Source organism: Malus domestica, chromosome 17, assembly GCF_042453785.1.
Source record: "Malus domestica chromosome 17, GDT2T_hap1".
In the NCBI taxonomy this organism is placed as follows: domain Eukaryota; kingdom Viridiplantae; phylum Streptophyta; class Magnoliopsida; order Rosales; family Rosaceae; genus Malus; species Malus domestica.
This window is the reverse complement of record NC_091677.1, coordinates 28,699,305-28,722,397: the sequence shown is the minus strand read 5'-3', so window position 1 is coordinate 28,722,397 and position 23,093 is coordinate 28,699,305. Positions and strand designations below refer to the sequence as shown.

The window sequence follows — 23,093 nt, the reverse complement described above, 5'->3', positions numbered from 1 at the left end:
CATGTTATTAGAAAAAAAAAACATTAGATAATCTCATGGTGTATAATAGTTAGTAGGAAAAATAATTATGAGTAATTTAACTATTAAAAAAATATAAAAGATTATATTAAAACTTACAACATGATAAATTTTGAGTGGTTTTAATAGTGTCATGCAACAAGTCAAATATCAACCTGAGCCCCCACCCAATTTTTCTCTTGAGTAATATTACTTTTATTATATATTTGTACTATAGTTTGTACCATATTTCTAATAAAAGTAGAGCTTACCAACACATATGAGTTGTATATCTACTAAATAAATAATAAAAATAGGGTAATGCTAGAGAGATCAGATGTTTAAAATAAATAAGCACGTTAATCAACTTAATTAATAATATAATGATCTACAATCACATTGTTAGGTTTGTAAATTTAATTTAAAAAAGTTTAGTACTCATACAAGTACTAGTACAAATAGAGACGTCACCCCAGTACAAAAGGATAGGAAAAACAATCGAGAACAAAGAGGGACGGACCGGCTGAGTGAATGAACAAATCGCGGAAGGAGACGGAAGAGCAGCCAAAATCTCGGAACCTAAAAATCTGCTCAAACGTTTAATTCGGTTGATTTGAAGTATATACTATCTCTCTTTCTATGCTTTTCGTTTTTCCTTTTCATTCAACATTCATCTTTCTCTGGATTTTTATAATTAGGGTTTGTATTATCCCCAATATGATTTCAATTATGTTTTTTGTTCGTTTAATTCTCTAATTAGATTGTTTATTAACTTAACATACAAGAAAGATTCTTGATTTTTTTTTAATTTTTTTTTAAGGGATTTTATTAGAAGCGGAAGGGAGAGAGCAGAGGGCAGCAATGCTGAAGGACTCCAAGGGCAAGTGTGAGGCTGCTTCTCACAAGCTACTGAAGGAAAAAGCAAAGACTCGAGTCCAAGAGCTTCAAGGGATGGTCACCAATATTCAAATTGCCAGGAATGAGGGTCGGACTGCCGACATTGCCATCTGGGAGGACCAAATGCATCAGATGCTTGGCGGGTGGGGTGCCGAGCTCAATGACCCGTCCCCTGCATCTTCCTTGCATGTGGGTTTTTTCTCATTTGCTGGTTTTTTATTTATGTTTTCGGATTTTGTGTTTTTGTATCGAGTAATGTTTGGTAAGTGTATAAAATCCGATTACATTCGAAATCTGTAGGGTGGTAGCCATGGAAGCCTTGGATCATTTTCTGAGGAGTTAGCCCGGCTCTTGAAACAACATTGTGATGAGAAAGATGATGCAGAAAGTCCATTGAAGGAATTGCCACAACCTAAGCTTGAAGGCCCAGAACCTAATCTTCAAAACCCTCACTCGATTAATTTCACGGAATTTACAGAGGTAAATACTTTTTTCTTTTTTATGGTGGAAGATTTCAACGGTTGTTTATGATTCGTCTGCATATTATTTTAACTTTTCTTCATCATTCAGTCTGATCGTATATTAGCTAAATTTTCATATGAAATTTTCTTGATGTTTTCGCATTTAGTACAACATGGTTTTCCCTTCCTGTTGTGGAATTCCGTAAACGAGCAAGATTTTGAGATATGTTTGACATTGTTTGGTGTTTATCTTCCTTTACATAACTATCTGGAGTCCTGGACAACCAAGAGGTTTATTGAGCAACATATTTGTTTGATTTAGGGATGTTTTGTGTAAGTTTTCAATAGTTTTAGAGTCCAATTCAATGTTTTCTTCCCATATTGGTTGCTTTCTGGTGACTAATGTAAATCTTGTCAATTGACCCAAACGTGGAATGGAAGATAGAAACCATGAATTGGGAAATTAAGCATAGGATTTGCTTTGTATGATTTATTGTATTCTTGACAGTACTCATTGTTCTTCTATGCTGTGGTTTCGGAATTTTTAAGGATATGTCTACTTGAGTTGTGATTGATTACTGATGAGCTCTATGCTTAACCAATTTTTCAGGACTTTTTCGTTTCTTCTAAGGAACCTCAAGAAGATATTTTTCAAGGATTGGACCTTGACCAATGCCACACTGCGTCCAATTTCCCGAATACAATGGTTGATATCCCAGATTTGACTACTCAAATGAACAATAATCACTTTGAATTTCCTGATTACTTAAATGAAGGGCCTTTCATCACTCACAGTGACATTAAACAGTCTGAAGAGGATGTTGTGCCAAATGTTATGCCGGATATATGTCCTCCAGTTTCTGCTTTCTTGGGGCCAAAATGTGCTCTTTGGGATTGTTCCAGGCCTGCCCAAGTTTTGTGTCAGGACTATTGCAGTAGTGGCCATGCCCTTTTAGCAAGAAATGAAGGTCTTCCTGGGAACACTCCCGTTCTGCGACCTGGGGGCATTGCTTTGAAGGATGGTTCACTTTTTGCCGCGCTTAATGCTAAGACACAGGGGAAGGATGTGGGAATCCCCAATTGTGATGGGGCTGCTACTCTAAGATCTCCATGGAATGATTCGGGTATCTGCCGTTTGTTATGTTTTTCCTATTAGCTAGTCATTTATCGGTTCAGAGTGAAGTGAATTATTACTTTATTTATCACTGACTGGCTACCAATAATTCAATATTGCAGAGCTATTTGATCTTTCTTTGCTCGAGGGTGAAACGCTTAGGGAGTGGCTCTTTTTTGGTAGGCCTAGAAGAGCCTTTGAGAGTGGAAATAGGAAGCAGAGGTCACTGCCAGACTACAGCGGGCGTGGATGGCATGAATCAAGAAAGCAGGTAATGAAGGAATATGGGGGGCAGAAAAGGTCCTATTATATGGATCCACAGCCTTCAAGCGATCACGAGTGGCATTTGTTTGAGTATGAGGTCAACAACTCAGACGCCTGTGCACTATATAGGTTGGAGCTGAAGTTTGGCACGGCAAAGAAAAGTTCCAAGGGAAAACAATCAAATGATCCGCTGGCTGACCTGCAGAAGAAGATGGGAAGGCTCACTGCTGAGGCTTCAACAGAAGTAGGAAACAATAGCAAGGGAAAAGCTAGCAAAAAGGCTGATGCGGGAAATATTTTTGGCTCGGATAATCAGACAACTTCAACTACCTAAACCCCGAGATCGGTTGGAAGTGGTAGGCAGCATTCACCAAAACCTTTAGTTTCGTGATCACTTAATCATATCGCCTCTAATGACTGACGATTATGGCACTTGGTTATGAATACTTGCTTACATGTAAAGCGACTCTAACAGTGGTCAATTTGCTGGAGTTTAGTGACGTTTTGTTTGGGTTACTCGCCGATGATGGCGTTTTTCTACCTAAACACTATTTTTCGGTCATGAGGGGACCGATATGTTTTAGTTCCTTTCCCTTTTCCCTAGAGTGTTTTGATGCTGGCAGGTTTCCTAAATTCTGGAAGATGTCAAGTACAGGGATAAGTTTGACTCCAATATCTGGAATCTCAACTCAAGTTTCTCGATTCGGAATCGATGAATGCCCGATGAAATTGTTGTGTCTAACAAGACAATGAACGTCTGCTCTACTCTCCAATCTCAACAAAATCGTGTGACCTGGTGTCGATTGGCGTCGATTGTGTGTGAAGCTTGAAAGTTTTTCAACAACTTGGTTCATTTAGGACCATTCATTTCAGAGATTCAAATCTAGCCATTCTGAAAGTAATTGTGCTGCTACATTCATATATTTTTGTGTAGCACACAACTTTCGTTGGTCTTGATGGACTTTCTGTCGCTTCACAGTTTAACGTCATTGACCATTTGTACCAAATTAAAAAGAACGATGACCGACCCTTAAGCACAGAATATAAAATAGAAAAATATCTATTATCCACTTTTTCTTATTAAATACATGTTCACTGTAGTATTGACACCAACAAGAAAAGAAATTTCAGAATTTTGTCTTCAGTTTGGTTACAGAAGTAGCAAATATATTATGAACTTGGTTGGCTGTCTTAGTTACCACAAAATATCCAAGATCTAAGAGCATGAAATATATCAGGCCCGCCTTGTCAATGAGTCTTTCTAAATCCCCATTTAAGCCGATTTTGTGACCACAATCAGCGATGCGAACTCCTGGACAGACATTATTACCATTTTCATCTCTGATCTGGGCTATAAGAGCACGGACGCCTTGGTTGTTCCCGGATATACTGAGTTGTGAGAATACTATTGTGTGTGGCATGCTAAACATCAACAAAAAAAGTAACATATCAGTGTACAGACAGCACTGATTGAGGAGCCTTATTGGGAATTTGCAGTAATATGAAATATAACTGGGGCAAGATATATAAAAACGCACAACCTTACATTATCTTTTCAAAAAAAAAAAAAAAAAAAAAAAAAACCAGAAAAAGATGATCCTTACAGTAATATGAAATACTTCTGAGCCGACTCGCAAGGAGTATTTAATAACAACCCTTGATTGCATACTTCTCAGTGTCATTCAGCCACTTGTGATGATGGCGCTTTGTGCCGAAAAACTGAATGGCACCGCCCCTCGAAATCAATTAACTCCTTCCTTAACATTCCACAATTGAAAATTTGAAATAACAAACCAGGAAATGAGAATAACTCTTGGATTCCAACCCCATGTTATTAAAAATAAAATAAAAAAATAAAAAAAACCATTAGATAATCTCATGGTGTATATTAGTCACTTGGATTGTCTGCCCTTCCCCATCCATCCCCTTCTCATGCCCTCTTACTTTTCTAGCCATTGATTTAATGTTTAATTATTTTAATGCTCCAGATTTTGCCACCTCACCAACAACTCCAAAGCATCTTTAAAGCCTAATTTTGCATACTTTTCTGCTGCCTTTCCCGCGCCCTTCTATCCATTTCCTGACTTTGTTTTGCTGCCTTTCCCGCCTCTAAAGTCCCTTTTCTCCCGCCTTTTCCACTTTTCCCACCTCCCGCTGATTCGACACCGCTGCATCCTAATTTTCTTTGCTTGTTTTTGCTCCTTTTTGCTATTGGATTTGTATTTTCTTGTTGATAACATGTTGGGGGTCCTCTTTTGCCGACTTAATCCCGTTATTTGTTCTTCTAGAGTAATTGAGAACAATTTTGAAGCATACTAGTTGATTAAAGCCCACAACCTCCGTAAAGAAACAAACTTTGAAATGTTTAGTTTTTTTTCTCTACCATACCTTTTTCTATACTACAGATCCAATTGAAAATGATTGATTCTGAAGAAGCAAATAATATCAACAATGATGACTCGATCGAATTCGATTGTACAGCGAGGTGTGGTGTGGAGTTTGATTCGCAAGAAGCAGCCTATAATTTATACAATGCCTATAGACGAAAAGTGGGATTTAGTATTAGAAAAGATCGTCACTACAAGAATAAGAAAACTAATGAAGTCACTTCAAGAATTTATGCTTGTAGTAAGGAGGGTTTTCGGCTCCAAGATAAGCGGGATTACAAGACAAGGAAGCCATACAAATCCAATAGCAAAAAGGACCAAAAACAAGCAAAGAAAATTACATAAACATACCTGGGAAGACCCAATGAAGATGCAGCGGTGTCTAATCGGCAGGAGGTGGGAAAAGTGGAAGAGGCGGGAGAAAAAGGACTTTAGATGGGGAAAAGGCAGCAAACAAAGTCAGGAAATGGATAGAAGGGCGGGAAAGACAGCAGAAAAGTATGCAAAATTGGGCTTTAAAGATGTTTTGGAGTTGTTGGTGAAGTAGCAAAATCTGGAGCATTAAAATAACTAAATATTAAGTCAATGGCTAGAAAAGTAAGAGGGCATGAGAAGGGAATGGATGGGGGAGGGCAGACAATCCAGGTCTGTATATTAGTTAGTAGGAAAAATAATTATGAGTAATTTAACTATAAAAAAACATAAAAGATTATATTAAAACTTACAACATGATAGATTTTGAGTGGTTTTAGTAGTGTCACGCAGCAAGTCGAATATCAACCTGAGCCCCATTCAGTTTTTCTCTCAAGTAATATTACTTTTATCTCATATTTGTACTATCATTTGTACCATATTTTTAAGGGAGACTTGGATACGGTCCTTAGCTATGAATATTATTTGATTGAAATTTTGTTGGTTTTTAATTTTTTATCGAGGTCCTTGAAATTAATGTGATAATTTATTTCTATGTACGTTACTATATTTTTTAAATTAAAAATTAGAAATTTTAGTTGTTTATATAAATGAGATTTTAAATAAAAAACCATAATTTGTGGGATTCAAAATATTAAAATATAAATATACTATTGTGTGTGTGTGTGTGTGTGTGTGTGTGTGTGTGTGTGTGTGTGTATAAACATGGGTACATTCTTCAAAATTAACCCAAAAAAAATTTATTGTATCAAAACTTGGGTACATTCTTCAAAATCACAAAAAAAAGAAGAAGATATTAAGCTTAACAACATTAGTAAATTTCTTTGATTAAACTTGACATGGATACATTTTAAAATCAAAGAAAAAAGAATATACCCTAAATGGATTAGAAAAAAATTGAATAGATTTTATATAAAAAAAAGGATACATTTTACATATAACAAATTGGTATATTTAAGAAGGAGTACATATAATTAGCATGGGTACATTTAGAAAAGTAAAAAGTAATATATATATATATATATATATCTATATATATGGGTACAAATAGAAATAAACTTTAAAAAATATGGGCATAAAAATAAATTAATATATGGGTACAAATTAAAATTGAAAAGAAAATTAGTACAAATTAAAAAAAATTACAAATTAAAAATGGGTACAAACTAAAACTAAAAATATAAGATAAAAAATTTAGTCATAAATATAAATATACTAATTGTAACATTTTTAACATTAAATGAATATATTTAGAAATAAAAAAATATTTTATTATTAAAATAAATAATGATATTATTAATACCCAAGGATCTTGATCAAAAATTGAAAATGAATATAATTTTTATCAATGGAGTAGCAAAATGAAGGATGAAAATCTAATTTCTCATATTTTTAATAAAAGTAGGGCTTACCAACACATATGAGTTGTATCTCTTCTCTACTAAATAAATAATACAAATACGATAATGCTAGAAAAACTAAATTTTTAAACCAAATGAGTTGTTATTAATAAAAATAAACACATTAATCGATACTTAATTAATAATCTAATAATTTACAACCATATCGTTAAGTTTGTATATTTAATTTAAAAAATTTGATACTTGTACAAATATGTAGTAAGGCTATCATTTTTGTTTTCTCTAGACTGAGACATCACCCCAGTACAAAGTAAAAAGTACAGAGGTCCCGCCGTTGTACCCCGTAAAAAAGGAGAAATTTTTGGGAGTGACGGGAACACCACCTCAACAAAGCTAGGTGGTGTTCCCAACCTATTAAATGTTGACAGCTAGATGTTGTCATTTGTTAACTTAAAAAATACTTGAAAAAGCTGAAAACTCAAAAACCAAAAGATTCCTCATAACTCTGTTAACATCTCCGTTTCTTTGTTTCAAATCAAAAGCTTCTTGCGAACTTCAAGGGAAGTTGCAGACTCAATTCCCTCTTCTTTCTTTGAAAAATAACAACAATTCCCTCCATTTCTCACATACTCAAACCTAGACCAAGGTATTATGGATGGAGACTCAAACCCAGACCAAGGTATTACGGATGAAGACTCAAACCCAGACGAAAGTAGCTTTCTGCAGGTAGACTCAAACCCAAATGAAGGTAGCTTTCTGCAAGTAGACTCAAACTCAGACGAAGGTATTTGATTTTGCCTTTTAATAAGTTGTATGTGTGAGCTCTTAAACATTTTGCATGATTATAGGACACTGCTTTTTTGCTCTTGGCCATGATATTATTTTTTAATAAAATCTGATTATTGTTGATCTCCTAATGAATAATGCAGTCATTGATGTTGAAAGCAATGTAGAAAATATTCAATGCAATGCTCGAGAAAAAACTCCACCTATTGTACGTCTTAAAGAGAGTTACGCTGGAGATTTGTATGGAAAGATTGTGAAAAATGAGCAAGAAGCTTATGATCTCTATAATTAGTATGCAGTACACATTGGCTTTAGCATTCGAAAAAAACAAAGAAGATTGACAAAAATGGAGATCTTTCAACACTTAATTTTTATTGTTCAAAAGAAGGTTTTCGGCAAGATAGAGACCCTTGTGAAGAGAAAAAGACTAAGAGATTGGACGAGAGAACAGGCCGCCAAGCCAAAATTTGATTTTTACTAGAACATGGTGAGTGGAAAGTCTCTACCTTTGATCCTAAACACAATCATGAACTTGCAATGCCAGAGGAAAGACAATTTTTAAGATCAAATCGTAAAATTTCAGAAGCTCATATGGGTGTGATTAAAACCATGGCGAATGCAAGTATAAGAACTACAAATACGTACTCGTATTTAGCAAAAGAAGTCGGCGGGTCTCAAAATGTTGGGTTTACGAAAACAGATTGCTACAATTTTGTTAGTAGGGAAAAAAGAATTATGCTTAAAGCAGGGGATGCTCAAAGCTTGATCAATCATTTTAAGCGCAAGCAAGCTGAAGGTCCAATGTTCTTCTACACGGTGCAAGTTGATCAAGAAAACCGAATGACTAACTGAGGGATGGAAGGTCCATAATTGATTATGAGTGCTTCGGGGACGTAGTAGTATTTGATACTACATATCGAACCAATAAGTACAACATGATTTGTGCTCCTTTCGTTGGAGTTAACCATCACTGGAGCAATGTGTTGCTGGGTTATGCCTTTTTGTTGGATGAGAAGACTGCTACATTTGAATGGTTGTTTGAGGCATTCTTAGAATCAATGGGGAATCGAAAGCCTACAACCATTTTCATTGACCAGTGTCAAGCTATGGCAAATGCCATTATGGTGGTGTTTTCTGGGACATGCCATCATTTATGCACATGGCATATATCAACGAATGCTACAAGAAATATACCAACACTTTATGGAATCCCTGAATTCAAGAGGCTATTCAACAAGTGTCTTGACGGATGTCAAACAGAGTTAGAATTTCAGCATACTTGGGATGCAATGATTGAGGAATTTAACGTTGCACAAAACAAATGGCTTAAAGGTCTTTATGCCATTTGTGAGAAGTGGTGTCCAGTGTTTAGCCAAGATGCATTCTCTGTGAGGATAAAATCCACACAAATAAGTGAGAGCATGAATAATGTTTTCCATCGTATGTCTACTAAAATGATGACTCTTACTGAATTTGTGCTTCATTATGAAAAACAAGCAAATGGCATGCGTTCAAAAGAATTAGAAGAAACCTTTCGTTGCAAGCAAGGTTTGCCTTTTACAGCAGCTAAAAATAGTGGTTTTCTTAAACGTGCTGCAAGTGTCTACACGAGAAAAATTTATAAATTTCTTGAGTATGAGTTTGTTAACCACCAATGCACATGCCCGTTTCCCTTCATCTAATGTAGTTGCAAAAGGTTTGAATCCATGGGTTTGTTAACCACCAATGCATAAGACAGTTTATGTTGTCAAATTCAACTCCTCAACTTTCAACATCTCGTGTAGTTGCAAAAGGTTTGAATCCATGGGTTTGTTATGTCGTCATGCTCTACGGGTAATGAATGTAAAAGAAGTTTCTCAAATACCAAATCAATACATATTGAAGCGGTGGACGAAAGATGCAAAGAAAGAATGGAATGAAAATGAGCATGGAGAATCTTTACATGTAAGTGACAATTCGTCAATGACGTTGCGTCGGAATACTTTGATGCGGATTGCTTATGGTATATTGAGTATGGGAGCTAAGATAGAAAGTTGTCATAGAATTGCAATGAAAAAATTGAAAGAAATGGCACAATTGCTTGACAAAGAAATGAAGTCAAATGGGGAAGAAATTGCTAATAAAGAAAGTAATGACGTTTTGAATGATGCTACTGTTCGTGATACTGATGGAGTCAATAACTCATCTGATGAGGCACCGGTGTTGAATCCTCCGAGTGTGAGGCCAAAGGGAATAAGTAATGCTAGATTGAAAAGTCATATGGAGAAACGTAAAAAGAAGACATCAAATGTTACTGGCTTATCTAGTAAGAAACTTGTACATTTTAAATGTTTACATTTGTGTTATTCTTCTGATATATATATATATATATATATATATATTAATAGTAGTTGTTATTTACTTGTTCAGAGAAAACCAAACCACCAAGTAGTGGTGGTCCTTCACATACCGCCAATGCCAATGCTCGTTCCCCTTCAACTAATCAGGTAACTAATTTGTATGTTTGATTTGGTTTTTCTATATACATGTTGTTTACTTATTCATATTCGATATTCGATATCGATCAATTTGTTGTAGTTCTATCCAACTATGACAATGCCAACTGCCAATTCCCATGCTTGTTTCCCTTCACCTAATCATGTAAACTAGTTTATATTTTTTAGCAAGATTTTATAGATTTTGTTCGATTATTCATGTTCCATATCGTATCAATGTTTGTAGCTCTATCCAACACTGAGTTTGCTAACCACCAATGCACATGCTCGTTTCCCTTCATCTAATCAGGTAAACTAGTTCTATGTTTGATTAAGTATATTTTATATATTTTATTTAATTATTTATGTTGGGTCTCGTATCAATGTTTGTAGTTCTATCCAACCACGAGATTGTCAACCACCAATGTCCAGACTAGTTTGCCTTTATCTAATCAGGTAAACCAGTTTATAGGTTTGAAATTTGTGTTGGTGTTCTCAATATTTATATATTACAATTTTCTTTTTTCTTTCAGAGTCCCAACTATAGTTGGTCATGTTCCCCACCAAACTTTACCTTCACCAATGTGCTCCAAAGTCAAAACTGTATGACACATTTGAATCAGGTATTATGTTTTTCCTTTTACCCTTTGCTTTGAATTAGGTATTTGTGTAAATTCATTGTTGAAGTTAAATTCTATGTAATGCAGGATGTCTTTCCTTATGACTTTGAGGAACATCAAGATGCTTGTAACTCCTAATGAGAATAACTCTTGGATTCCAACCCCATGTTATTAAAAATAAAATAAAAAAAAATAAAAAAAACCATTAGATAATCTCATGGTGTATATTAGTCACTTGGATTGTCTGCCCTTCCCCATCCATCCCCTTCTCATGCCCTCTTACTTTTCTAGCCAGTGATTTAATGTTTAATTATTTTAATGCTCCAGATTTTGACACCTCACCAACAACTCCAAAGCATCTTTAAAGCCTAATTTTGCATACTTTTCTGCTGCCTTTCCCGCGCCCTTCTATCCATTTCCTGACTTTGTTTTGCTGCCTTTCCCGCCTCTAAAGTCCCTTTTCTCCCGCCTTTTCCACTTTTCCCACCTCCCGCTGATTCGACACCGCTGCATCCTAATTTTCTTTGCTTGTTTTTGCTCCTTTTTGCTATTGGATTTGTATTTTCTTGTTGATAACATGTTGGGGGTCCTCTTTTGCCGACTTAATCCCATTATTTGTTCTTCTAGAGTAATTGAGAACAATTTTGAAGCATACTAGTTGATTAAAGAACAATTTTGAAGCATACTAGTTGATTAAAGCCCACAACCTCCGTAAAGAAACAAACTTTGAAATGTTTATTTTTTTTTCTCTACCATACCTTTTTCTATACTACAGATCCAATTGAAAATGATTGATTCTGAAGAAGCAAATAATATCAACAATGATGACTCGATCGAATTCGATTGTACAGCGAGGTGTGGTGTGGAGTTTGATTCGCAAGAAGCAGCCTATAATTTATACAATGCCTATAGACGAAAAGTGGGATTTAGTATTAGAAAAGATCGTCACTACAAGAATAAGAAAACTAATGAAGTCACTTCAAGAATTTATGCTTGTAGTAAGGAGGGTTTTCGGCTCCAAGATAAGCGGGATTACAAGACAAGGAAGCCATACAAATCCAATAGCAAAAAGGACCAAAAACAAGCAAAGAAAATTACATAAACAGACCTGGGAAGACCCAATGAAGATGCAGCGGTGTCTAATCGGCAGGAGGTGGGAAAAGTGGAAGAGGCGGGAGAAAAAGGACTTTAGATGGGGAAAAGGCAGCAAACAAAGTCAGGAAATGGATAGAAGGGCGGGAAAGACAGCAGAAAAGTATGCAAAATTGGGCTTTAAAGATGCTTTGGAGTTGTTGGTGAAGTGGCAAAATCTGGAGCATTAAAATAACTAAATATTAAGTCAATGGCTGGAAAAGTAAGAGGGCATGAGAAAGGAATGGATGGGGGAGGGCAGACAATCCAGGTCTGTATATTAGTTAGTAGGAAAAATAATTATGAGTAATTTAACTATAAAAAAACATAAAAGATTATATTAAAACTTACAACATGATAGATTTTGAGTGGTTTTAGTAGTGTCACGTAGCAAGTCGAATATCAACCTGAGCCCCATTCAGTTTTTCTCTCAAGTAATATTACTTTTATCTTATATTTGTACTATCATTTGTACCATATTTTTAAGGGAGACTTGGATACGGTCCTTAGCTATGAATATTATTTGATTGAAATTTTGTTGGTTTTTAATTTTTTATCGAGGTCCTTGAAATTAATGTGATAATTTATTTCTATGTACGTTACTATATTTTTTAAATTAAAAATTAGAAATTTTAGTTGTTTATATAAATGAGATTTTAAATCAAAAACCATAATTTGTGGGATTCAAAATATTAAAATATAAATATACTATTGTGTGTGTGTGTGTATAAACATGGGTACATTCTTCAAAATTAACCCAAAAAAATTGAAAATGAATATAATTTTTATCAATGGAGTAGCAAAATGAAGGATGAAAATCTAATTTATCATATTTTTAATAAAAGTAGGGCTTACCAACACATATGAGTTGTATCTCTTCTCTACTAAATAAATAATACAAATACGATAATGCTAGAAAAACTAAATTTTTAAACCAAATGAGTTGTTATTAATAAAAATAAACACATTAATCGATACTTAATTAATAATCTAATAATTTACAACCATATCGTTAAGTTTGTATATTTAATTTAAAAAATTTGATACTTGTACAAATATGTAGTAAGGCTATCATTTTTGTTTTCTCTAGACTGAGACATCACCCCAGTACAAAGTAAAAAGTACAGAGGTCCCGCCGTTGTACCCCGTAAAAAAGGGATAGGAAAAATATCGAGAAGGAAGAGCAGCCAAAATCTCGGAACCCAAAAATCTGCAGAAACGTTTGATTCGGTTAATTTGAAGTATACTCTCTCTCTCTCTCTCTCTCTATGCTTTTCGTTTTTCCATTTCATTCAACATTCATCTTTCTCTTGGTTTTTACAATTAGGGTTTGTATTATCCCCAATATGATTTCAATTATGTTTTTTGTTCGTTTTTCTCTAATTAGATTGTTTATTTACTTAACATACAAGAAAGATTCTTGAATTTTTTTTCAAGGATTTGATTAGAAGCGGAAGGGAGAGAGCAGAGGGCAGCAATGCTGAAGGACTCCAAGGGCAAGTGTGAGGCTGCTTCTCACAAGCTACTGAAGTAAAAAGCAAAGACTCGAGTCCAAGAGCTTCAAGGGATGGTCACCAATATTCAAATTGCCAGGAAGGAGGGTCGGACTGCCGACATTGCCATCTGGGAGGACCAAATGCATCAGATGCTTGGCGGGTGGGGTGCCGAGCTCAATGACCCGTCCCCTGCATCTTCTTTGCATGTGGGTTTTTTCTCGTTTGCTGGTTTTTTATTTATGTTTTCGTATTTTGTGTTCTTGTATGAGTAATGTTTGGTATGTGTATAAAATCCGATTACCTTCGAAATCTGTAGGGTGGTAGCCATGGAAGCCTTGGATCATTTTCTGAGGAGTTAGCCCGGCTCTTGAAACAACATTGTGATGAGAAAGATGATGCAGAAAGTCCATTGAAGGAATTGCCACAACCTAAGCTTGAAGGCCCAGAACCTAATCTTCAAAACCCTCACTCGATTAATTTCACGGAATTTACAGAGGTAAATACTTTTTTCTTTTTTATGGTGGAAGATTTCCAACGTTTGTTGAACAACATATTTGTTTGATTTAGGAATGTTTTGTGCAAGTTTTCAATAGTTTTAGAGTCCAATTCAATGTTTTCTTCCCATATTGGTTGCTTTCTGGTGACTAATGTAAATCTTGTCAATTGACCCAAAAGTGGAATGGAAGATAGAAACCATGAATTGGGAAATTAAGCATAGGATTTGCTTTGTGTGATTTATTGTATTCTTGACAGTACTCAATTGTTCTTCTATGCTGTGGTTTCGGAATTTTTAAGGATCTGTCTACTTGAGTTGTGATTGATTACTGATGAGCTCCATGCTTAACCAATTTTTCAGGACATTTTCGTTTCTTCTAAGGAACCTCAAGAATATATTTTTCAAGGATTGGACCTTGACCAATGCCACACTGCGTCCAATTCCCCGAATACAGTGGTCGATATCCCAGATTTGACTACTCAAATGAATGATAATCACTTTGAATTTCCTGATCATCAGTCACAACCACTTTTGAGAATCTTCTTAACGTTGGTCCATTCTACTTGTTATAGAAGCTAACCTACTAAAAGTCCTTGGTATCCGTTTTGAATCCAATTTTTGTTTTCAAAAATGGTAACTGTAGCTAAATTACTGAGAGCTCGTTAGTTTCAAAAACTGAAAATCGAATTCAAAGAACAATACCTAACACCGACTCTGATTTTGGTATAAAAAAAATGAGCACAAGAGCAGGATTCATTGCGTTATGTGTAGAAGCTTTCCTATGATGTTATTACTCAAAATGTTTCCAAATCATGTAGTGATGTCTCACTGCTTTGTTTGAACCTGTAAGACTGACGAGAGAACTTGATTCTAGGGCTTGAGCTATTTATCTTTTACAATGCAGTATAGTTATACTAACGACCTTATGGTTTGTGACGCACCCGACCGAGATCAAGGCATGTTGGCCGTCACGTGAGGGTGGCGTAGCCAAGTGCACAGTGCGGAAGCAATAAAGATAAGAAATATACGAATATTTAAAAACGAATTTACTAGAGTGTACTACTAAACAAGAAGTGGTAGGAGCAAGACACAAAAGACACAAAAGTAAATACTCCTAATCAGAGCATAAAAAGTCTAGGTGCAATCCAGTAGGACAAATACTAATTATAAAATACCATAAGATGTCCTACAATTATTTTGATAAGTCAGAACCGCCGAAATCCTCATGGTCACCGACAGCAAGCTTACCTAAAACCTGGAGGGGCGCAAAACAGAAAATGTGAGTGGCCAAAAACAAATGTTTTAAAAAAACCATTTCATTTATCAACGTTTCTAACCCCTCGCTGTAAAACATGTATAATTTTTCCCAAAATCAGAAGATAAGCATATACATAAATATATATGTAAATATATTAATTCAAATGCTTCACAATATCATATTCATATGTATGCCATGCCAAGATATAACAGAGTAAGCAATTCAAGTGAGAATAATTTCATATAGATATAACATGTTAGCCGGAACCCCTGTGGTAATCTGTACGGCTGAATTTATAGCTCAAAAGTCAATCTAGCCGAAGGCACTACAATGACATATACGGCAATATACTTCACAAGAGTCGGAACTAAATGAAAAGGTAAGTACGACAATACTTGGTGTAATATAATCATGCTCAATACTACTCACACATAATAGTTGGGCGATAAATCGCTAGTCACCTATGAGTCGGAACTACCTAAGATGGTCTGTACGACATAACTGTGCACCTAAATTGGATCCAATATGAGCATATGGTGCGGGAGGTGACATAATAAACAGGCATGTGCCATCTCTAGCTAAATCATAATCACCTTAGGTGCAGTTCTATGAGTCTAACATTATTCAATCACGCATCACACCATTGATAATTCACATAACCAAACATAACTCACTTGAGCTTACCTGAGCATCCACAGCACCACAATTATATATATAATGCATCATATATCAATTCATATACGAATTATAAATTTATATGCATGGCATTCAAGGCATACTCTCATTTAAACATATTTTCTGGGAAAATATCAAGTATATTAATATATACTAAAAACCAAAAGCCCACTCACTGGTATGTCGAAGGGTTGTAGCCCCCGAGTCGCCCTTGAACTCGCTCGTCCTCGGGATAAGTCTCACATATATGCGAATTAACTATAAAAACGTTATTTAAAGCACATAGAAAAAACTAGCTAATAACTTCTCATACAATGCTCAAATGGGGTGTTTGAATATACCAATGTGATCTATACAACTCCATGAACATCCCCATATTTTTAGAATAATTTTCTGACCACCCACGCGCCGGCCAAGGCACGGCAATACGCACCCCCACGCGCGGCCACGTGACAGGCATATTGACGGCATCAGTCAACGTCATCAGGAATATTCCGTTAAATAGTAACAGAATTTGTTAAAATTAACTGACGCCGTGGAATATTCCGTCATCTCTAACCTTGGACCTCTAACGCCGGAAGCTGGGGAATTTTTCTAAACCTTATATCTCTGTCAATTTTCATCCAAATTACATGAAATTTAAACCATTTTGAAGATCTTATCAATACGAACAAAACCATACCAGTTTTAGAACCTAAATACTACGAGATTCGTCGGAAATCTCATCGATAATCCGGCCAAAACCTGCAACCCATCGTTCTCATTATTCCAACGTCCAAATTCTTCCAACGAACCACTCCTAGCCTCGTGGGAACCTCCTTAAGCTATCTATAAGCTCCAAATTCCTTAAAACCTTCAAATTACATGTGCATGAATAGTGCACAAAGTCGAGGTTAGGGTTTCTCGGGTTTTCGAAGCTTTCCATTCTCAAAAATGGTACCAATGAACTCAGAAGCTTACAAGGAACAAGAATCTTACCTCTTAGATGTCGATCAGTGAAGTTTGAAAGGGTTTTGGGTGACGTTCGTATGTGAGGGAAGAAGAGAGAGTGAGTCCGAGGGTGAGAGAGTACGGGAGAGAAGAGAGAGAGAGATATAGTGTGTGTGTGTCCCACGTGGTCACCCACAAAACCAACAACCAAGTCCTCTTTAGTTCCAAATAATAAGGACTTAAAGAGTTAGTCCACTCTCAAACTTAAATCACATAATCACACAACACGCCCCGAGGGCAAAATAGTCATTTCACATTGTCAAAATTAAATATTTGGGACGGGCTGTGACAGTTTGAGACCACGAATTTGTTCAAAGCGAACCCTTTAATCCAATACACTTCAAAGTTACCACTTAAGCAGTAATGCGTACATGTACATTTGTTATATGCATACTGATATTATCTTATAGATCATTGTAGTATTATACGTTGGTGAATAAAGTCACACAATCAGTATGTAACAAAATAGTATACAGCTGATATGTGGGGAATTCAACGAGGTATTTTGTGAGAAAACATCACACCCAGCATTACATGATTAAGTTGGGGACAATATTGATGATGTTGGTGGTGAACCTTTGTGAGGTTGATATTATATGCAAATTTCGTACCTCTTTTACCTATTATTTTTTCATAATTTTGTATTCAATCGTTGGGTTGAATGTCTTTTATACGAGTTATTTTATTTTATTTTTTTAATTATTATCAAAGTACGAGTTTTGTTGAAAACATGATTTGAGAACAAAACATGGATTTCATGGTTAAAATACAAAAAGACCGGTAGAATTTTTAAGGGGGCCGAGTCAGCTGTGTGGGCTGGTGCTAGATTTAGAAGATTTGAATTTGGGATGTGCAATTTGGCCCGGTATATTTTGAAATTGGCGGTGGAGTTTACTTGGGCCTAGGAGCGCACAAATATATAGACCCTAGGAGCGCGCACACATATTCAAAACGAGACTGACGGAGGAGGAGGAAAAAAACGTCTAATGGGCTCAACTATATCTAAATTTTGCTAAGAAACATTACTATTTACTTAAAATTTGTCACATGGTAAGCTGGAGTATAACCTTTTACTACGTATTTATCATTAAAATCATCATAATTTTTTTTCTCTAAAAAAGAACAACTGGTGGGAAGCCATAGTTATCCACCAATTTTAGAGGCTGGAAAAACTCACAGAGGCATTTCAGCCTCCCATGACCACAAGTTTGACTTCCACACAATTAGATGTATCAAATGACCCATATGTTTTCCCATTTTCTTCCCATTCTTTTTTTCTTCTTAGACTTTCCCTTCACCATGTAGTAGTCGTTGTTCCCCAACTAGGTTTCTTGTTCCAAAAATTTTTGTAGAAACATATTAAAAAGGAAAAGCCATCAATACAGATTTGACCCAATAAAAATAATAGAAAACTTCATTTAATCATTGGCACTTTTAGATTAAAACCATGAGTAAGATCAAAATATAATTTTAGTCCCTTGATACATTAATAAACTCATTTATTAATTATATTTTTATTTTTTTAAATATTTCTCTTTTTCTTCCTAATTTTTAATGTATTATTTTTATTTCATTATAATTATAATTTTCATTTCATTTATCGTAATATATTTCGTTGGAAATTTAAGAGAAACTAATTTTTGTTATACAATATATTTCGATGTACTTTGTTTTCTTTATTTAGGTACATTAAATTCATTATAATACATTTCGGTGCATAAATTTAGGTACACACATTTCGGTACATACATTTCAATACAAATATTTAGGTACATTAATTCAGTATAATACATTTCGGTACACACATTTAGGTACATTAATTTAATATAATACATTTTGGTACTAACATTTAAATACATTAGTTTAATATAATATATTTCAGTACACACATTTCGGTACTAACATTTAAGTACATTGATTGAGTTTTTCAAGTTTGAACAATGTTAAATAAAAAACTCTTTTTTGGTCAAAAATAAATTAAAATTTATATAATAATAAATTTAAATGTTTAATGGGAGACATTAAATAAAATTGATCAAGACAGTGTGAAGCAAAACCAGATAAAGCTTGAAAAACTAAAATTAAAATTTATATCTTAACAACTTTCCTTGGATAAAGCTTATCCGCAATCTTCACACGCAACATCAGCTTTCCAGATACCACATACCACTTTTTCAAAGTGCTCTGACAAAGTTAAAACACGTGAATTTTACAGCTCCCACTGCATTGCTATGACCGAGAAGGGTAAAGGAACAACGTTATTACTCGCTGTTGGGACAATTCCTATATATGTCGACCTTCATCCTCCACAGTTAGGCAAACCTACAAATAAAAAAAATGCTCAACTTTTCTTCACATCTGAGAGGGAACTCTCAGCAGAGTCTCTCAAAATACTCAGCTTATTTTTCCCATGATAATACCTCTGCAAACAAGCCACACCAGAGTAAGAGTATCTTATATCATCAGGGTTAAAAGCAAGAGTATCCCATATCATGCTTTTTCCCTGTCTTTTCCTTTGGCCTTGTTCTTACCTGCAATACAACGAGAAAGAGAGCAATCAGTCAGCACTTGGAATCAAGCTTCCAATCATGAACTGACTACCTGGAACTCCTTACCTAATTACTTACCTAGCATTGCTATCGAGTACTCATCTTCAACATCTTATGCTTCCAGAAAAGATACCACATCTGCCTGAGGAACAAATAGGGCAAGTGAGAAGGATACAAGGAAGCATGTGGAGACAAGCGCAACATAACACGTGCCGATTCATCTTTTACTTTGTCAACAGCAAAAGTATCTTATATCATCAAGGTCGAACGCACTCTTGATTTGATGGACTCGTTTTGACCTTCAAATTCTTGAGTCGGCCTTATACTCTGGAGGAAACTAGAAAACCCTTCAGCCTAGTTCAAGAATGAACCTGTGGAAAGTTACTTCTTCAAATGCAAAAGTATCTCATATCATCTCTTCTCATTTTTCTTCTCTTTATCCTTCACGCTGCCTGCAAGATAGGGAGAATGAGAAAAATCAGCCGGAACTCAAAATCAAACTTCTGATCTGGGACTGATTGCTTGGAGCTCTGAGTGCTTACCTTGTCTGTCAATTTTTTCGGCAGATCTCCTAGCTCGGCGACTTGGGGGACTACTGTTGGTACTATATTATATTGGGTCTCGTTACTTGGGCTTCCAGACATTGAGCCCATGATTTATGTAAAAGGGGGGGAGCCCTTAGTCTATAAAAAGGTCTCCTCACCCTCACAATCCTGAGGTCTCATCCTTACATACAGAAGCCACAAGGCTCACAAACAGAGAAACTCTCTCAAACTCTCTCAAACTCTCTCTTTTTCTGGGGGGACTCCCCCTCACACTTGTAATCCATACATCCATACAGAGAAATACAAAATGCACATTAATTATTTTGAATTAAGAACACTTTAAGGGATTATAATCAATATGTGATCTAATACCAGGTTTATTTTAAATTTCAATCTTCTTGAAGGATTAAAGTTAAAAAACCCCTAAAAATAATCGTTCCAACCTTTCCAACAAGTCTCAGTCGTATCAAGACATCAAATTTTCTCCGCCACCTAACTCATCATTTGTTCATGGGTGTTTCAAGCTTGGTGATAAGTAATAAAGAGTTCCATATGTACAGGGATGTGAATATATTGGTCACTCTCTAAAAATGAGTCATTAGAAATTTTGAGAGGGAAATGTAATTTGATGAAACAACGGATTGGAATTGTCATGGATGTTAGTTTTCTTTTGAATCAAAGAATGGACTGGAATTGCAATGAAGTATGTGGCTTGGAATCCACCTACTATAGGGAAGGTGAAGCTTAATGTGGATGGTTCTTGAATCAATTCTATTGGAAATATAGGTGCATGAGGAATTCTTAGAGATAACTTTGGTGATTGGCTTGGCAGGTTCTCTGTCAACTTGGGCAAAGGGCATGTGCTTGATGCTAAAATTAGGGGCTATATTTTGGACTGAAACTTGTAGTTGACAAGTGTATTGCACAATTATTGTGGAGATAGATTCGGCTCTAGTGATTAACTTAATTAATAAAATGACTGATATCGACTTTAATCCTCTTGCCAATAAATATCATTGATCAGTGCAGACAACTTATGACACGCAAATTGAATGCTAATTAATGCAAGTCTATGGGGTGAAAAAAATATGGTGGCATATGGTATTGTCAATTGAAGCCATAATATAGATCTTAGGTACTATTATATTGAAAATCCTCATGATTGGATTTGAAGTCTTTAAGCTAGTTTTTAGGGTGATAAACCATTAAATGAGAATAACTCTTGGATCCCAACCCCATGTTATTCACACAAAAAAAAAAACAACATTAGATAATCTCATGGTGTATATTAGTTAGTAGTGTCACACAGCAAGTCGAATATCAACCTGAGCCCCACTGTCACACCCCGATCCCAAGATACGCCCAAAATCGATGCGCGACAGAAAGATTGTATCGGTACAATATAAAGTACATAGAGTCACTAAGACTCATACATATAATATACATCAGAGCTGAATGGAAATAACTTATAACAAAGGGTGGCAATACCTACTCTTAAGTGCACTGCCCTCACAGCTACACCACCTGAAATCTTTACTTTGCAAAATAACCCTACGCCGTGGGAATGGCGCACTGGGCAAAGCAAAACCCGGATAAGCTACGAAGCTCGCGTAAGTGACAATAATACAACATATGTGAAAACAAATAGCATCAAATAATTAAATGTTAAAGTAGTGCTACGTCCACACATGACACTTCTTCTGTATACCGTATCCACTTTCAATGTGATCACCATCAATATAATTTTGTCATTCTCTTCGGATTGTGACTCACCACTCGCCTTTCTCACTTTCCGAATAATCACAAGGGTCAAATTGCCACATATTTTATCATTTAACCATCATACGCCTCATTATTACATATAGGAATGGGTATTCAATTCTGAATCTCACCACATGTCTATCGAGATAACATTTAGTCATCACACAACCCAAAGTTGTGTAAGAATGACACACCATCATAAATACAATCACGTGTAGGAATATGATCGGTATCTTTTTCATGATTGCAATTCTTCATTAGGAGTAGGAATGAGTCATATTTGAAATCATTCTCTTTTAAGCAACATCATCATGTAAACTGTTTGATTCAATCATCACTTTCTAGTTTAAGCCACACAGGCTTTCAATCTCATCTTTCATATATGCAATGGGTACTAGTCTAGGGCTATAGAAAGACACAGTTCGGCCGAAGCCTACAATAGGCAACCGATCAGGATGTGGTCCCTCATTGCGGATTAACCAAACATAATCATTCCTGAGAACATCATGTAGGTAGTGACCCCCCCTTAGCGGATTAACCAAGTAGAGTCACTCCTACAAATACTATAGGTAGTGATCAACCATCACGGATTAACCAAGCATGATCACCCATAAATATGTATGTATGGCCATACCAAGTAATAAGGATCGCCCATCATGGATTAACCAAGCACGATCCCAAAGTATGGTCCCCCATTGCGGATTAACCAAGCAAGACCATCCATGTACCACTGCTACATGGTGCAAATTCTGATTTTATCCCACATTACCCCTATGTACTGAGTTAGCGGTCCTTTACTAGAATTTGATGGGTAACAACCATATCACATAATATTAATGTCACTCACTTGGATTATTTGCACTTCTAGATTCACCAACTCTGCCTCCAGGAACCTAATACAACACACAAAACCTCACTTACGAAACTTAATAAGACTAACACACAAACCGAGGCCAAGTGTCACTTGCATGTAAATCGAGACGCACGTCAACCGAGAATGACATGTCATTGTGATGAGCCAACTAAACTCCATCAAGCCTCAACAACATTCTAAAAATAAACGACACTCAAGAATAAGGTACATTGACTAAAAAACTAAACGTCAATCAAAGGTCTTCTAAGGTCAACAAACCTAGGTTATTCAATCCGGAAGATCCACTCATCGAATTCTCGATCTGTAAGTTCTCAAAGGTCCAACAACTAATAAATAGGGTGCTCACAAAATTTCACGACGATCCAATGGTCAGATTGTCGTGAATTACAAAAAATCGTGCGACGATACAATTATCCGAAGAATTGAATAATCAAACCATCATATCGAATTTCGATGAACGGACTTTGGATATGGGCTCAGGACATCGAGAACATCTTTCTATCCAAAATCCATAAATTTTGACTT

At 35.6% G+C, this 23,093-nt stretch overlaps 2 protein-coding genes and 1 long non-coding RNA gene across 5 annotated transcripts; all 3 read left to right on the top strand.

The window, feature by feature from the left end:
- Positions 1–475: 475 nt before the first annotated feature.
- LOC139193673 (transcription factor VOZ1-like) lies at positions 476–3,406 on the top strand. Its single transcript, XM_070817138.1, has 5 exons — positions 476–615; positions 818–1,083; positions 1,195–1,374; positions 1,966–2,479; positions 2,592–3,406. The coding sequence occupies exons 2-5, from the start codon at positions 859–861 to the stop codon at positions 3,065–3,067; spliced, it is 1,395 nt and encodes a 464-aa protein (XP_070673239.1). The 5' UTR covers positions 476–615; positions 818–858; the 3' UTR covers positions 3,068–3,406.
- Positions 3,407–9,446: 6,040 nt separating this feature from the next.
- LOC139193540 (uncharacterized) lies at positions 9,447–10,797 on the top strand. 2 transcript variants are annotated; one of them, XR_011577742.1, is made up of 5 exons: positions 9,447–10,004; positions 10,109–10,185; positions 10,277–10,483; positions 10,567–10,629; positions 10,707–10,797. It is a non-coding gene; the product is annotated as an uncharacterized lncRNA (long non-coding RNA). The 2 variants fall into 2 exon arrangements; XR_011577741.1 differs by having other exon boundaries at positions 10,277–10,629.
- Positions 10,798–13,034: 2,237 nt separating this feature from the next.
- On the top strand, positions 13,035–14,515 carry LOC103405634 (transcription factor VOZ2-like). 2 transcript variants are annotated; one of them, XM_070817136.1, is made up of 4 exons: positions 13,035–13,165; positions 13,362–13,626; positions 13,737–13,916; positions 14,277–14,515. In XM_070817136.1, the coding sequence occupies exons 2-4, from the start codon at positions 13,492–13,494 to the stop codon at positions 14,493–14,495; spliced, it is 534 nt and encodes a 177-aa protein (XP_070673237.1). In that variant the 5' UTR covers positions 13,035–13,165; positions 13,362–13,491; the 3' UTR covers positions 14,496–14,515. The 2 variants fall into 2 exon arrangements, with proteins under 2 accessions (XP_070673237.1, XP_070673238.1); XM_070817137.1 differs by lacking the exon at positions 13,035–13,165 and having other exon boundaries at positions 13,302–13,626.
- The last annotated feature ends 8,578 nt before the right edge of the window (positions 14,516–23,093 follow it).